The 15000-nt window shown below is 35.5% G+C and overlaps 1 protein-coding gene across 2 annotated transcripts in view; it reads left to right on the top strand.

The window, feature by feature from the left end:
- Positions 1-15000, top strand: part of LOC135206276 (putative neural-cadherin 2) — a 278993-nt gene that overhangs the window by 240836 nt on the left and 23157 nt on the right. For both annotated transcript variants that reach the window (XM_064237694.1, XM_064237695.1), the window contains exons 13-16: positions 7206-7369; positions 7785-7953; positions 10060-10371; positions 14386-14577. In XM_064237694.1, the coding sequence (XP_064093764.1) occupies positions 7206-7369; positions 7785-7953; positions 10060-10371; positions 14386-14577 (837 nt within the window). The remainder of the gene's footprint in view (positions 1-7205; positions 7370-7784; positions 7954-10059; positions 10372-14385; positions 14578-15000) is intronic.

Here is a 15000-nt window from a genome sequence, read left to right on the forward strand (position 1 = left end):
TACTTCTAAATGTCTATGAGGTTCAGAAAAAATTAATTCATTTTGTTGTTATAGAAATTCTATTTGCTTATTTTGTTATTAATTTTAAAATGATTGCAACTCCTTAACTAAAGTTGCATTGCGCATACGGATAGACACGTCTGCCTTGCCCATGAGAAGTTCGGGCTAAGCATTCCTTTCTCCAGTCAATCTGCTTCGCAAGCAGAGACGACACACAGATGAAGCCTGTGTAAGCAGATTATTGAGGTTTAAAGGAACAAATGCTGATACGGCAATGATGACGTCGTCACTTGGCAGGAGATTGCTCTCAGCCAGCTAAGAGTTACGTTACTTGCTGTAATAAATACGACTTTAGGATAATTTTTTTTTTTTTTTTTTTTTTTTAATACTCGACCCACATGAGAAGAATGTCTGAAAAAAAAAACAGTACCAAAATTGAACAATATATTAGTTTCATGTTGGAAATCTGCATAATTGTAATTATGTTAAATTAAATATTCCTTATTCAAACTAATGAAAAAGGTTTCCATACAAATTCTATATATATTATTAGCCCTGTATAAGATTCATATAGGATTATTCCATAGATAACATTTTCACTTCTAGACTTCCTGACTTTAAATTCTCTTTTATTTTATTTTATTTTATTTATTTATTATTACTATTTTATTTTTTATTTTTTTTCCATTGACTACGAATATAAATCACCGGGACAGACAATGTCAGTAGGTTTTGGATATGTGTTTGAACTTTTAGCTTATTTGTCATTACTAAAGCGTTAAGTTTGAGTTCAAATCTTTAAGCATATATATTTGGATATTTAATTAACCTATGGTTACGTTTTGCTTATTTGATTTTATCGTGATTCCTTTTTTATTATAATTTGTAACCCTTCCGACTTCTTACGGAGTGTATTATATTGACTCCACTTGTATCCATATTTATTTTATTTTTTATATTTATTTATTTATATATTTCTTTTATATATATTTGATAAATTAATGGTTGGCTTGAATATGTGGAAAAGTGTTCTAGCAGCGTACCGTATAAGGCTACTTGCGGTATCAAGATATGAATGATAAAGGTATTTAAAACCGCGAGAACCGCTATAATCCAGTTCGGATCCAATATCACGAGTTGTAACTCGTAAGACATCGACACTGCCTATTTAATTATCCGTTATTCTACCAAACCGATTGACTCTGGGTGATAAAATATATTATTGGTTTTCTTAATGGAAAGGAATTCACACAACGCGTTATGGAGATTATTATTGATTTACACCACCTGAGTCACAGATTATTGTGTTGAATTCCATATTTACTGATTTAGCACTCATAAATATTCCTAACGCACCCAATTGCGGTGTTTGTTTTTTGGTGCTATTAATTCTATATAACGTGTCAAGGAACTATTAACACTAAGAAGTGTTTATTCCCTCTGTCAGACTCGTAATTCTGTTAATAATTCTACGTATATTCTTTCAAGGATTGATTTGGCACAGGATAGGCCCTTAACTGACAGGTGTCTTAGTGTGTCCCTTGTTTTCATGACACGTGTTACAATCAGTTATGTGCTTTTTATATCTGTAAGCATTGTAGGCCAGTAAAACAGTGATTTGGCTTTCTGTGACATAATAGGGAACCCTGGATGACGGAATGCAACCAGTTTATGACGATTGGTATGAAAGAGATTATTACTACTACCTGGTCGTTAGTCACCTGCTGTGTTCTTCGGGTTTTCCTCGTCACGGACCTACATATAATATTACATTTGATTACATTATTCTGATACACATACTTTAAATATACTTTTGCTTTAGGGTTTCTGCTCGAAGTGTTTATTGGTTTGCTTAGCCGCTGACCCTGTTTCCGTCCGAAGTGTTTATTGTTTGATGTTTATTGCTGCTGACTCTGTTTCCGTTCGAAGTGTTTATTGTTTGGGTTATGTCTGTTGACTCTTGCTTTGTTCAGTTTGTAACCGTTCTGCGCTCCAACCCAGATATTCAATGCTCGCGATCTCTTGGGTTAAGGAATTTTCTTGTTTAGATACGGTTTTAACAATAGGCACGGATGTTTCTATATATTTTAGTCCAATTAATGGTTCTTTGCTGTATGGTGTGGGATTGCGGGATAATGCGTCAGCTATGATATTTGCTTTCCCAGGTAGATATCTTATCTTGGCTCCAAAGACCTGAATGATTATTTGTCACCGAGTTCCTTTTGGACTGTGATTAAAGCCTTTGCAAAACTCGGTAAAGGACTCATGTTCAGTAAGGACTTTATCAGGATAGCCATAGATTATGAACTTTAAATGTACTAGTGAGTTAAAGATACCTAGCCCTTCCTTGCCTATTACTGCATATTTACTTTCAAAGGGCTTTAGTTTACGTGAATAAAAAGCTATAGGGAAGAACTGTTTATCATATTACTGAAGTAATACCCTCTTACCCCTTACCTCTTACCTCTTACCCTCTTACCCTCTTACGTCTGTTGCAAAAAAAAAAATTCCTTATTTAAATCGGGGATTTTTAAAGTTAGGTGAGCTGCATTATTCCGCTTTTAAGATATCGAACGCCTGTTGATGCTTTTTAGACCATAATAAATCTACGCTCTTCTTCGTAAGATCTGTTAAAGGAGCTGCTATGATTGACGAGTTACATATTTACATACGATTGTAATACCCACTAAAGCGCGAAAGTGCTGTATCCCCCTTTTACGTTAATAGGTACCGGAAAGTTATGAATAGCCGACACCTTACCATGGACTACTTTAAGACCTTGACTAGACACATAAAACCTAGATAAACATGTTCGGTTTTAAAAAACTCACATTTAGATATTTTACTCTGAGATTATTTGTCTTTGTCTCTGTAGCACTAGCTCTACTTTATGTGAATGTACTTCTAAGGTATTAGAAAAGATTACAAGATCATCCATATAGGCATGTAGGTTATCCCCTAAAAGTCTCCAAACACTATATTGTAATTGGGGCGCAACGTAAGCCGGAGGCATACGTAAAAAATTGATAATGTCCCGAGTGTGCTGAAAACGGTGTATGAGGTACAATCACTTAGGTAATGGTATCAGGTAAAAGCTTTTAAGTAAGTCCAAGCTGGTGAAAAATTTATTCTAACCTAACAGAGATAAGATGTCGTCGGTACATGGCACTGGAAACTATCGGAAGTCGTTTCCTTGTTTAAGCGACAGAAATACGCCAAGTCCGATCTTTTATGGCATGACGTTTGAGGGAAAAATTATATGGGCTATTTGATTTCCTAACATTTTTCAACTTCGTCATTTATCTCTATTTTGAAATTCCATTGAGAGTCTATACAAAGGTACGTATATAGCTTTATGTTTGTCCTTAGACCGTATTTTGTGTTAAATTGCATCCGTTTTTTTTTCCTCAGAAATCACTCGCTAGTGGAGAAACTTCGTGGTATTCAGATAAAAGATAAAAAAAAAAAGTTTCTGCTGAATCACCTCTGCTTGAATGACTTTACGGATATTACTTTAGATAGAGTATAAGGTAGATTCATCTACGACTGATTGGGCGTGATTAAAAATTAGCAACAATAAAAAATGCGATATTTATAACTTCCGTATCCACGATATGTATACGTTTGTGGATCACTAGATTTAACTTGTTGCTGCTAGTCAACCGTGTCTAGGGCTTTGTTCGCGGAAATCGTTATATTTCAGAGTGTCGGGAAGGATTAAAATTTCATTTCCCAGCAAAGTCTTTTTACACGCACTAAGACATTCGAGGGTGCATGCTTCTCGAGATTTTGCGTGCAAACTACGACTGCGGTTGTGGGAGAATTCTGTTGGGTCATTTGAACAATGTTACGATTTATGAGACAAATGTATAGTTCCTTTATATAAGTTATTATTTGATTAATTGTCTCTTTTTTTTTTTTTTTTTGTTCAAACTGATTTTAATATGTTTGAAGGTTTATAGGATTTTCCTTTGATAAACACGCCTTATTTTGCAGGATGTAAGATAATATTTTGTATACCCCTAGATGGATCTTACAATTACACTACATACAGATCAATGTTTTTTATAACTATAGAGGTATCTGTATGCGCTCGCTTATCCGTACTTCTCATTAGGGAAGTTCGAACAACAGACAGTGAGTCCGTAAATATTACGTGTACTAAAGAAATAAAACTAGATATTCTAATTTTTACGGCGCGTACAGTTGGGCTTTATCCACCACTACTTATAATAACTTACGTATAAAAAAAAACGAAAACCTGCTCTGATTACTTTATACGGTCGTGTGATGCATAGGGAAATTCCTTTTTAATTTTTCCAACATCGCTCTCCCTTTCCGCTGAAGTCGCTTAAATGGAATGTGCTTTGCTTGCTACACTCGGCAGATTTAACTGACCTTGACCGCTTGACTGGATGACATAGTACCCAAGTGCTTAAGCACGATTTGTTTGTTTCTGAAAGGGCTACTGTTTCTATTTCTTTTTGTAATAATTAGGATCCTTCTCTTTGTTACCATCGGCAACGTATTGTGTGTTTTTAGCATTGTGTTGCTGGTTACGTATAAAGCAATGAATGACGAACTATTAGGAACTGAGCAATTACTATTAAGACAAGTTATCTCTACTGCATTCAATATTAACAGTTTGTACTTCATTCTTTGCTAAAATTTGAAATAGTGAGGGATCCTGGTCAGTGCATTTAGCCTGATGAAAGTTTTTTACAGACATTTTATTCCTTGCAATCCAGCCATATTTTTAAAGTTAAGTTGAGTCATTGAGGTTCGATATTTTATATAACTCAAAAAACTCAAGGCTAAAACTGCGATCGGGACTTGCAAAGGAGCATTTATTGTCATGACCCGAAATAGTGTTACCTCTAATTTATCTAGATTTGTACGGGTGTTCCACTTGTTTTTGTGTGTTTTCTAATCACTACGGTGCTTAACGACCCTATCCATGCATCTGTATAAATACAGACGTCCACTGCGTAAACGCATATTCACTGTTTAATATGATTTGTTACGTAAGGGATTAATAATCACCCAAAATGATAAAGTTAACATAGTATATGATTATGATATTTCAGTAGAACTTCTGGAAACAGACACTCAAAGATAAAAACTCGCAGTAGCGAAATCTCAATGATGTAGATAATTTCTGCAAAAAAGTAAGATTAAGAATGTCTCGTAACTTCAGCCACAGGAATAACGAAATTCGACCTGCAAAGGAAACACTCAAAGTTACTCCAAATGAATAAAAAATTGTACTTAGCTTGCTTTTGTGGGAAGTCACGGTGTTCCGATAACGACACACGGCCTTGGTCCTCCTTCTCTATTTAGCGGATGACCTGGTTTGGCTTCAGTTTCCCCCGTGCGCGTTGTTTCGATGATTCGAGCCCTTGAAAGATCCGATGCTGCAGACGCGTTTGGTTTGTTTCTTGAAGTGCTGGAAACGCTCACTAACGATGTTTTCTTGAATGATTCTAATGAGAGACGAAGCTTGCGTTGCCGTAGGAAAAGGACACGTCGGGTTTGTTTCTTGAAGTTATTCACTAAACGATGATACTAAGTTGCTTGAAGAATCTCTTGCTTTTCGTCGTCGGTGACTTCATGATTTATATTCTGGTTTATCTTCGGAGAAGTTGTAGAGTCCTTCTGGTACGCTTGCCACCACTTTTAGGGCTGTTGCCTTGTATAATAAGGCGCCCTATGAGGTAATGTTAGACTTGCGATAATCTTACGCTAAGTCGGTTGGTATTGCACTTCCATCTTCAATGGAGTGTCTTGGGGTTTGTAGATCACTTACGAAGTCGGGATTATCTTCTTGTTTATGACGACGATGTGTTAAACTCATGATGATTCGGAGGTTCTTGTAGAAAACACGAAGTATAAAAATATATATATTCTTCTGAAGTTTTACATGGTGAAGATCAGGTATGATTGTACAAGTCTTCTAATAACGATAGCTAACTCTGTTCTGCCTGTCTACCATCTCTGTTACAAGTTATGAAGGAACAGACAGTAGTTCGAACATATGAACATACAATCAGATGACATAGTTTCATACGAACATACAATCAAAATGAGACACGCTACAGATCACGTAGGCCGTTTGAATTATAGGTCGCGGTAGTTGTCTCAAGCAGGGAGCTTGGACTGTTTCAAAACAAATGAATGACCACAGATGACGGCATGTCAACTTAGCCTACATACTTTAGGGTATACGTCATCTTTAGCGTCTCTAGTCTGATCACATTCCTGCAAGCAATCTGGTTGACCTCTTTAGTTTTAGTCTTTTATATATATGGACTAACATTCCATATTTTTATTATGTAAACACTTACATATATATATATATATATATATATATATATATATATATATATATATACATATATAATATACTTCAAAGTTGCATGTGATGTTCTATAACTTAATAACAATTTACCTGACTAGTGTTGGAACACATGCCTTTTATTGTTGGTGCATGGAGACAGGTACTTCACGCACTCAGCCATAATGAGAGGTAAGAATTGATTTCAACCGGTGCCCAGATATACGTATGTCGAATTCAGATTCTGTAATTCTATAATTGAAATCGACCCATGTGCGTCATTACAGTTTAGTAGTAAGTGTGGAACATGTCCATATGCATGAAAGTTTTTTGTACTAATTTTGTATTTGGTGTTTTTATGTTCCTACATCAAAAGAAAAAAAAAATTAACATGACCCTCACTATATCTTGGAAATAACTTTCATGCAAATTTAAGTGCGTGTGTGTGTTGTGTGTGTGTGAAAGACAGTATTGTATACATCTTGAAATTTAAGAACATCTACGTGAAAGATTATTGTAGACGTTGACGTTATGCTTAGTGTCAGTTTGACTGAAATTGAAGTAGATCATAGAATTTTACTGTGACGTTACCAAAAGTGACGATGAATTCAGCACCGTGAATGCTTGAGCATATGAAGAATATTCCAGAATATCAGAGATATCCAAACACGTATTCTTGATGAGTAAAAAGATCCTGGAATGATGAGTACTATTGCTCTTAAGGTGAAATGAAAGGTCATTTATTCTCACTGAAAGTAAGCCACCGTCCCTAATTGGAAAGCAATTTTGATTAATTTGTTGTTTTTCTTTTTAACATTCCTTCTTCCCTCCTCCTCCCGATCTTTATTTTACTTCTTTATCTCCTTGACAGGGAGGGAGTTCGGAGGCCCCTCTTGGGCGCGTCTACGTGGAGGACCCGGATGACTGGGACCTCCAAGACAAGACTTTCCATTGGAAGGGACAACCTCACCCTCTCTTTTCTCTCAACGCCCAGGACGGAACTATCTTAGCCTCCAGCCAGGTCCGGGAAGGAAGGTACAGTAACTGTATTTGTAGCTCTTTCCTTACTTGTACTACCCTTAACTGACATCACTGTATGAAGGGCCTGTGATAACGAAACTCGTTTGAGGATCGTTACTGTGGTCTTCGGTAATGCTGCCATTCTTTGTTTCATAATGTATTATTGAGCGCATTGTTCTAGTTTCGTCAGCGGAAATTATTATTATTAATTATATTTTTATATATTATTATTACATTAAGTTAGATTAGCTTCCGCTTACCTAAGTATAGATAAGATAGACAGCGACAACTATTGTTATTATGAGCAGTAGTGCTATTCATACTAGCAGCAGCAGCAGCAGCAATAAGTATAGCAGTAACAGTAGGAGATGATCAATTAGAGAGGAATCATCCAGCGCAAACCCGCTGTCCTTCATGACCACCACAACAGATACGAACTGCATTTCTCGGTCGACGACGTCTCCTGGGCTCAGCGAGCGATATCAGCCAACGTGACGGTCATAGTGCGCCACCTGACGCAGGAAGCCCTTGCTCATTCCTCGCCCATTACTCTCATGCCGACGACGCCCCGAGAGCTCACAGCTGGCTGGATTCCCATGGTAAGGGGACTCATTTCCAGCGCCTCTCTGTCTGGCTTCGTATCTCGCTCCACATTCTCCCCCCAACCCCCCTATCTGTGTTTGTGTTATGCCTCTGTTTTTGGTTTCTCATCTCTCTCTCTCTCTCTCTCTCTCTTCTGTGTTTGTGTTTCTGCCTCTGTTTTTGGTTTCTCATCTCTCTCTCTCTCTCTCTCTCTCTCTCTCTCTCTCTCATGTACATTTGTATGACTTGGTATTTAGTTCCTGTTCTTTTTGTTTGTTTTTAAAACAACTTATGCGCCTGTCTATTTAGGTCAAAACTTGTATCTACTTTTCGACCTATTCCTTTCATCAGCAGTGACCTCTAATGACCCTACAGAGACTCCTCCCAGTATCTGAGAATTTGTATGAAACTGAATTTGTCACAACTTCTTTGCTCGGTAGAAAGGTAAATAACTCTAAGGATTTTTATGCCTTCTTTGACTCTGTATGGATGGATTATGGAATTTAAGGCATAGCCCAAGCGCTGAAATGAAAGTATGGCTAGATGGAAAAATGAGAAATGAAATGAAAATGATAAACTGATGACAATCCTGCACTTGAACAGAACTGTACATCAACAACTGTTAATATAAGTCTTCTGACTTTTCAAACCTTCTTTGGCGCGACACGATATCAATTTCGTTAGTTAATCATAAATCGGTTGCAATTTTTGTCAAAAATAAAAAGAATAAACTAAAAAGATATATTTTTTAAAACACGCTTTTATTAAAATGCACTAACAAGTAAAAAATATAGTTTTTGAGACACACCAGGATTTTCTTACAATTAATCGTGTCTACAAAAATAGAAGTGTAGACGCGCCAAACATGGAAGGAAATGCTACAAGATATGAAAAAAAAAAAAAAAAAAAAAAAAATTTTTCTACCACATCCTTCTATGTTTGGGGCACATGCTTTTATTTTTGTGGACATGATTAATTGTAAGAAAATCCTGTAGTATCTTAAAAAAGCCAAGTTTTCACTTTTTAGTGCATTTTTATAAAAGCGTGTTTTAAAATTTGTTTTCTTATATATTTATTAATTTTTTTTTGTCTTCCCATATTTTCTCCATTAGTCTTTCTTTATTCTGTCTTTTGGCTGTCTCGTTTTCATTCCCTCCTGTCACTCTTTTGTATTTCTAATGTCGAGACTGTCTTTTGGTTAAAAGAAATTGGTGCAAAGATACTATAGAGTACACAAAGATACTCAACTCGAATTTCTTCCCATAAGAGGATGCGTATCATGAAAAACACCAAGCAGTTTTAATCTAATGCCGTCATCAAGGACGAAGCAGTGACGTCACATGAAACGACAGGACCTATGTCAAGTCATGTATTCAAGATTTCATCTTCATACCATGCATTCACGATTTTCTCTTCATACCGTGTATTCAGCTTTAGAAGTTTCACACCATGCATTCAGGGCTTGATCTTGATACCTTGCATCCAGGTTTTTCTCTTCACACCGTGAATGCTAGGCAGCACTACAAACACAATACAGTCGTAAATATAATGTTCATTTTTAACCGGTATGTTTTAGTAAATTCAAAATATGATCCTCAAAAATAAGTCTGTATAAGCCGGATCCAAAATAAACCTTCCGAACACCGTATGCAAACAAGTGACGCTATTCGTCAATCATGTGGAAAATCGCGTTCCCGTTGATTGGGATTGTGACGTCATGCTTCCTAATTTTGTCTCTACTGGCGCCGCGGTACGGCTCATATGGCTAACTTTAGTATTTTTGTGTACTCTATAGTATTTTTGGTTCAGTGTGAACCTTCAGTCTTTCTTGAAAGCTGAAGACAATTTTTAATTGCTTGAAAATCTCAGTGTGTAACATCATAAAATTTCTCATGTAAAATTTTTTCTTTTAATACATGTAATAGATTGAACTTATTTTGGACCTTGTGCGTACATGTGTATTTTCTGAACATGCAAATTCTGTTCGTGATTATTTAATAGGTTTTCTGAAGTCTTGCATAATATTTTCAACTCCAGTTTGGATTTTCTGGATAGTCTTGGCTATTTCAAGTATAAATTATCGTTTGGCTCGAAACGTGCTTCGCTTCTCCCCCCAAAAATAGAAAGGTGGTGGAGAACTCGGGAACCTTACCGATTCCATGAAGAAAATCTTCGGGGACTCCATCCAGTCCCTCGAGATCGTGAGCATCTATGACGTCAGCTTCCCAAAAGCATCTCCTCAAGTGCAGAAGCCATTCACATCCTCATCGTCTTCGTGGTATACACTGTCTTTGTCGTCTCCGCAGAGAAACAGTAGCTTAGCACAAACCAATCCTCAGCCCGCAACTTGTGTTTGGGTCAGCGTTCAGGAAAGAGGAGGAACTTACATGAATCCTGTCAAATTACAGGGTATTCTGGGCCTACATTCCGATGAAGTAAGCATTATTATTAATTATTATTATTATTATTATTATTATTATTATTATTATTATTATTATTATTATCCTGTATGGGGAAGACTTGTTTTTGTTTTATACTCTACGCTCAGTGTGATGTTCTGTTGATCTAGGCTCCATGGAATTATATTCCGGTTGGTCTCATTTTGACCTCGAATAACGTTGAAAGTTTTGGAGGTAAAGCATGAAAGCTTGAAACCCAATAAGACCACGATGAAGAACGGAAGAAGTTAACATTTTTGTATCAGTTCTGTTTTCATTTACTCAACTTCATTTGCCTTTAGAGCGTGTTATATCCTAAGCGTATTGGTAGCCCTAGTAAGAGTATCCTTAACCGACTTTCTAAGGTGACTGATCAAGCAATATGCCAAAATACCAGACTTTCAAAATACAAACACTAGATACCTATTTGCACTAAGGGCAACCCTAGTTAACTTTAGTAGTTACATATTATAAGAGCCCAAATACTGACCACACTTTTTAAGTGGATTGATAAAAATAACTACTGTTCAGGAAAAAGTGCCATTCTATTTTCCGAATATTTCTAAGGCTTTCATATATATATATATATATATATATATATATATATATATATATATATATATATATATATATATATATATATATATATATATATATATATATAATATATATATATATATATATATATATATAAATGTATATATATATATATATATATATATATATATATATATATATATATATATATATATATATATATATATATATATATATATATATATATATATATATCTAATGCTCATAATCGAAATCATTATAATTACTGTCATAATAGTAGTATTATATATATATATATTTTTTAATGAGTAGATCGAAAAAAATAGTCTACCCTGTTGTAAATAAGCAGTAAACCTGAATATATATGAAACTGGTAATACAAAAAATAGATGAATGGAGAAGGCGTGTCTGTAAACAATGTAAAATATTAAAAAACGTTTTGTGGCTTCCAGTTGTTTTCAGTTTAAGTGCATGGGAAATGTGGATTTTATAATAAGTAAATAAATAAATATATATTTATAGGTATTTTACAAGAGTAATTAGTCTTCTCATTTTCTGTTCACCTAATAAAACATCATTTAAATGGCACTTATGATTCAGCGTTGGAGTCACTATTACACATATTTATTTCTAAACACTTTTTTCAAAAACACTGTTTGTCAGTCCTTCTCTCTCAAACTGCTCGTTTATTTCAAGTCGTTCTGTATGTCTGTGATTGTGTTTTCCTAATATTATCTCTCTCTCTCTGTCTCTCTGAACATGGAAAAAACCCAGTACTCCTGGGTTAAGCTAAATCCTGGCAGTCAGGATCTAAGGACCATGATTAGAGTAAGCATAAAGAAGAGAGAGAAGAGTAGAGAATAACTAATATATATATATATATATATATATATATATATATATATATATATATATATATATATATATAGTCGCTGAAGCATCAGTAACATTCAGCAAAACGGTTTAAAACAGGGTCTCTTACCATATATATATATATATATATATATATTATATATATATATATATATATATATATATATATATACATACATATATATATTTGTATATATATAATTATATATATATATATATATATATATATATATATATACATATATATATATATATATATATATATATATATATATATATATATATATATATATTATATATAATATATGGTAAGAGACCCTGTTTTAAACCGGTTTTGCTGAATGTTACTGATGCTTCAGCGACATTAATCTTGAAAAGGTTTTTCTCTATCTTTCTTATAGCAGCTTTCTCTTCAATGTTAAGGCAGGTGAGCAATTGTCCGATATTAGTCATAATACGACAATGGTGAATGATAGCTAGTGGTAGATTTAGTAGAGTTGTTTGTATTTCTTTATATAATTATAATAAAATGCTTCTACTAGGTAATTTTAGTTATAATTAGTTATCACAATGTTTCGTCTGGTTCTCCAGACTTCCTCGTCGTGAAGGGAAAGTGAGGGACTGTGGTAGATGGAAGAAGAAATAGATTAAAACAGCCTAATGCTGGCACGGGCTCTTGCTTTTCAGCAGCCCGTAACGTGGTAGATGGTGTAGTCCATCTTCTTATATTTAGGTGCTTCAGCAGGGGGTCTTCAGTTCGCCGAATTCTGGTTGGCTGCACGAGTAGAGCTGGTCTCCCATTGGCTGTTGGGGGCCAGCTTGAACTCAGTCTCATGACCTGATGGGTCTTTGCTGTGGGCTGGTGGATCTCCTGGGTTACGAGACGTCTTCGCGGGTCGAATTTTGGCTGGCTGAGAGATTTATGATGTCATCTGTGGCCGAATTCTGGTTGGTTGATTGCTGAGTGACATCACGGCTGGTATTATTGCTGGTATTATTCTGATTTTCTTTGTCAGGATTGTCGTCGGAGTTGCTATCCTGTTGTGGCATATTGGTATTTTTTCTTTTGATTGTTGGTAAGAGAGAAGCTTCTGGTGTGGTGTTTAAGGAAGGCTTATGCTCTTGAATGAGTGCCTCGAGATGATGGTGGCAGCGCAAGTCAGGTGCTTTCCCAATTATCCGCATATATAGGATAATGCTATCGTGGGATACATCTAGATTGTGGCTAGTTAAAGTGTGGCTCTTGATAGTGCCCTCCTGAAACGAGATCAGCTTCGCGAGATGCATAGAGGTCATAACAATGTAGGTGCTGGGACATCCACAGGCAGGGTATTTGAAGTAGTGGACCACATTCGTCTCCTTGAGAGGATCACGAGCAGGCGGGGATGGATTATTTCACTACACCAACAATGCTCTTGACCTCTTCAGTGAGTTTGGTATTTTCCATGATGATTTTATTTATGGAGGTCTCTTCTTCTCAATACTGTGAATGCATAAAAGCTATGTAAAAGATCCTAATCTTGTCCTCGGGGTGAAGTTGGTGGCTCTCACAACTGTTATACCATTTCCCCAAGCCACTATGGATTTCACGGGCTTGTTCGGAAAGTCGTTGTACACCAGCATCTGACCTCTATGCATCTCTCGAGGCATATCTCGTGCCACGCCCAGGAGGGCACTATTAAGAGCCACACTTTAACTAGCCACAATCTAGACACATCCTGCGATAACATTATCCTAAGTATACAGATAATCAGGAGATCACAAGCCTCCTTAAACACCCCACACGAGGCTTTTCTCTTACCAACAGTTAAAAGGAGAAATGCCACCATACCACAACAGGATAGTGACGCCAACGATGACAATCCCAATGAAGAAAATCAGAATAATACCAGCCGCGACGTCACTTATCAGTCTGTCAACCAGAATTCTGCCCAAAATGACACTACAAAACTCTCAAAAAGTCAAAATTCGACCTGTGATGACATCTCACAACCCAGGATATCTGCCAGACTAGAGTTGAAGCTGGCCCCCAACAGCCAATGGGAGACCAGCTCTACATGTGCAGTCAACTATTATTGGGCAAGGTAAAGCCCTCCTGGTGAAGCCCCTGAATATAAGGAAGATGGACTACACCATCTACCACAGTCCCTCACTCACCCATCGCCAAGATGATGTCTGGAGAACCAGACGAAACGTCGTGATAACTAATTATAACTAGAATTATGACTAATATCGGAGAATTAATCACCTTCCTAAAGAGTAAAGAGACAGCTGCTATAAGGAAGATAAAGAAAAACCTCTACAGGATTGATGCTGCTTAAGCAGCAATAACATTAAACAAAACCTATTATATTATATTATATATATATTATATTAATAAATATATTATGTATATATACTGTATATATATAATATATATATATTACACTATATATATATAATATATATATTATATATGATCTATATATTATATTAATAATTATATATATATATATTATATGCTAATATATTATATATATTATAAATGGGAAGGAATGTCCATTTAGATATTGACGAGATATTCTCACTGCCTGGTAACAGCTAGAAAAGGCTACGAACCTGACAGTCTTCGTCGAGAGACCGGATGTCATCCTCGGCGAGGAGATGAGCAGAGGAAGATGGAGCTCTCAGGAGTCTTTTGTAGGACACGATCATTCCTCCTCACCTGCGTTGGTCGACCCTCCGGATCCGCCCTCGGCAGCATCCCGGGCATCCCTTTCTCTCCCTCTTCAGGTAACATGACTATATAAATATTTGAAAAATGTTTTTTATCATCATTTTGTTCGTTTTAACTTCAATTCAGCTGCTTCTATGAAAAGTTTTGCTTAGCAGTGTGACTCTATAAATGTAATGACTATCTCACAAGTGGACTATAAAAATAATTTACTTTTATTTCTCATTGTCTCTGATAGTTAGAGATTATATATTCTTGCGTAATAATGAACACATAAATTACCCAACATACACTCACATTATGTATATACATATATATATATATATATATATATTTATATATATATATATATTTATATTATTGCATATAAATATAAAATATATATATATATATATCTATACATACATATATATATATATATATATATATATATATATATATATATATATATATATACATATATCACACATACACACACACAC

The sequence above is a fragment of the Macrobrachium nipponense genome, chromosome 29, assembly GCF_015104395.2.
Source record: "Macrobrachium nipponense isolate FS-2020 chromosome 29, ASM1510439v2, whole genome shotgun sequence".
In the NCBI taxonomy this organism is placed as follows: domain Eukaryota; kingdom Metazoa; phylum Arthropoda; class Malacostraca; order Decapoda; family Palaemonidae; genus Macrobrachium; species Macrobrachium nipponense.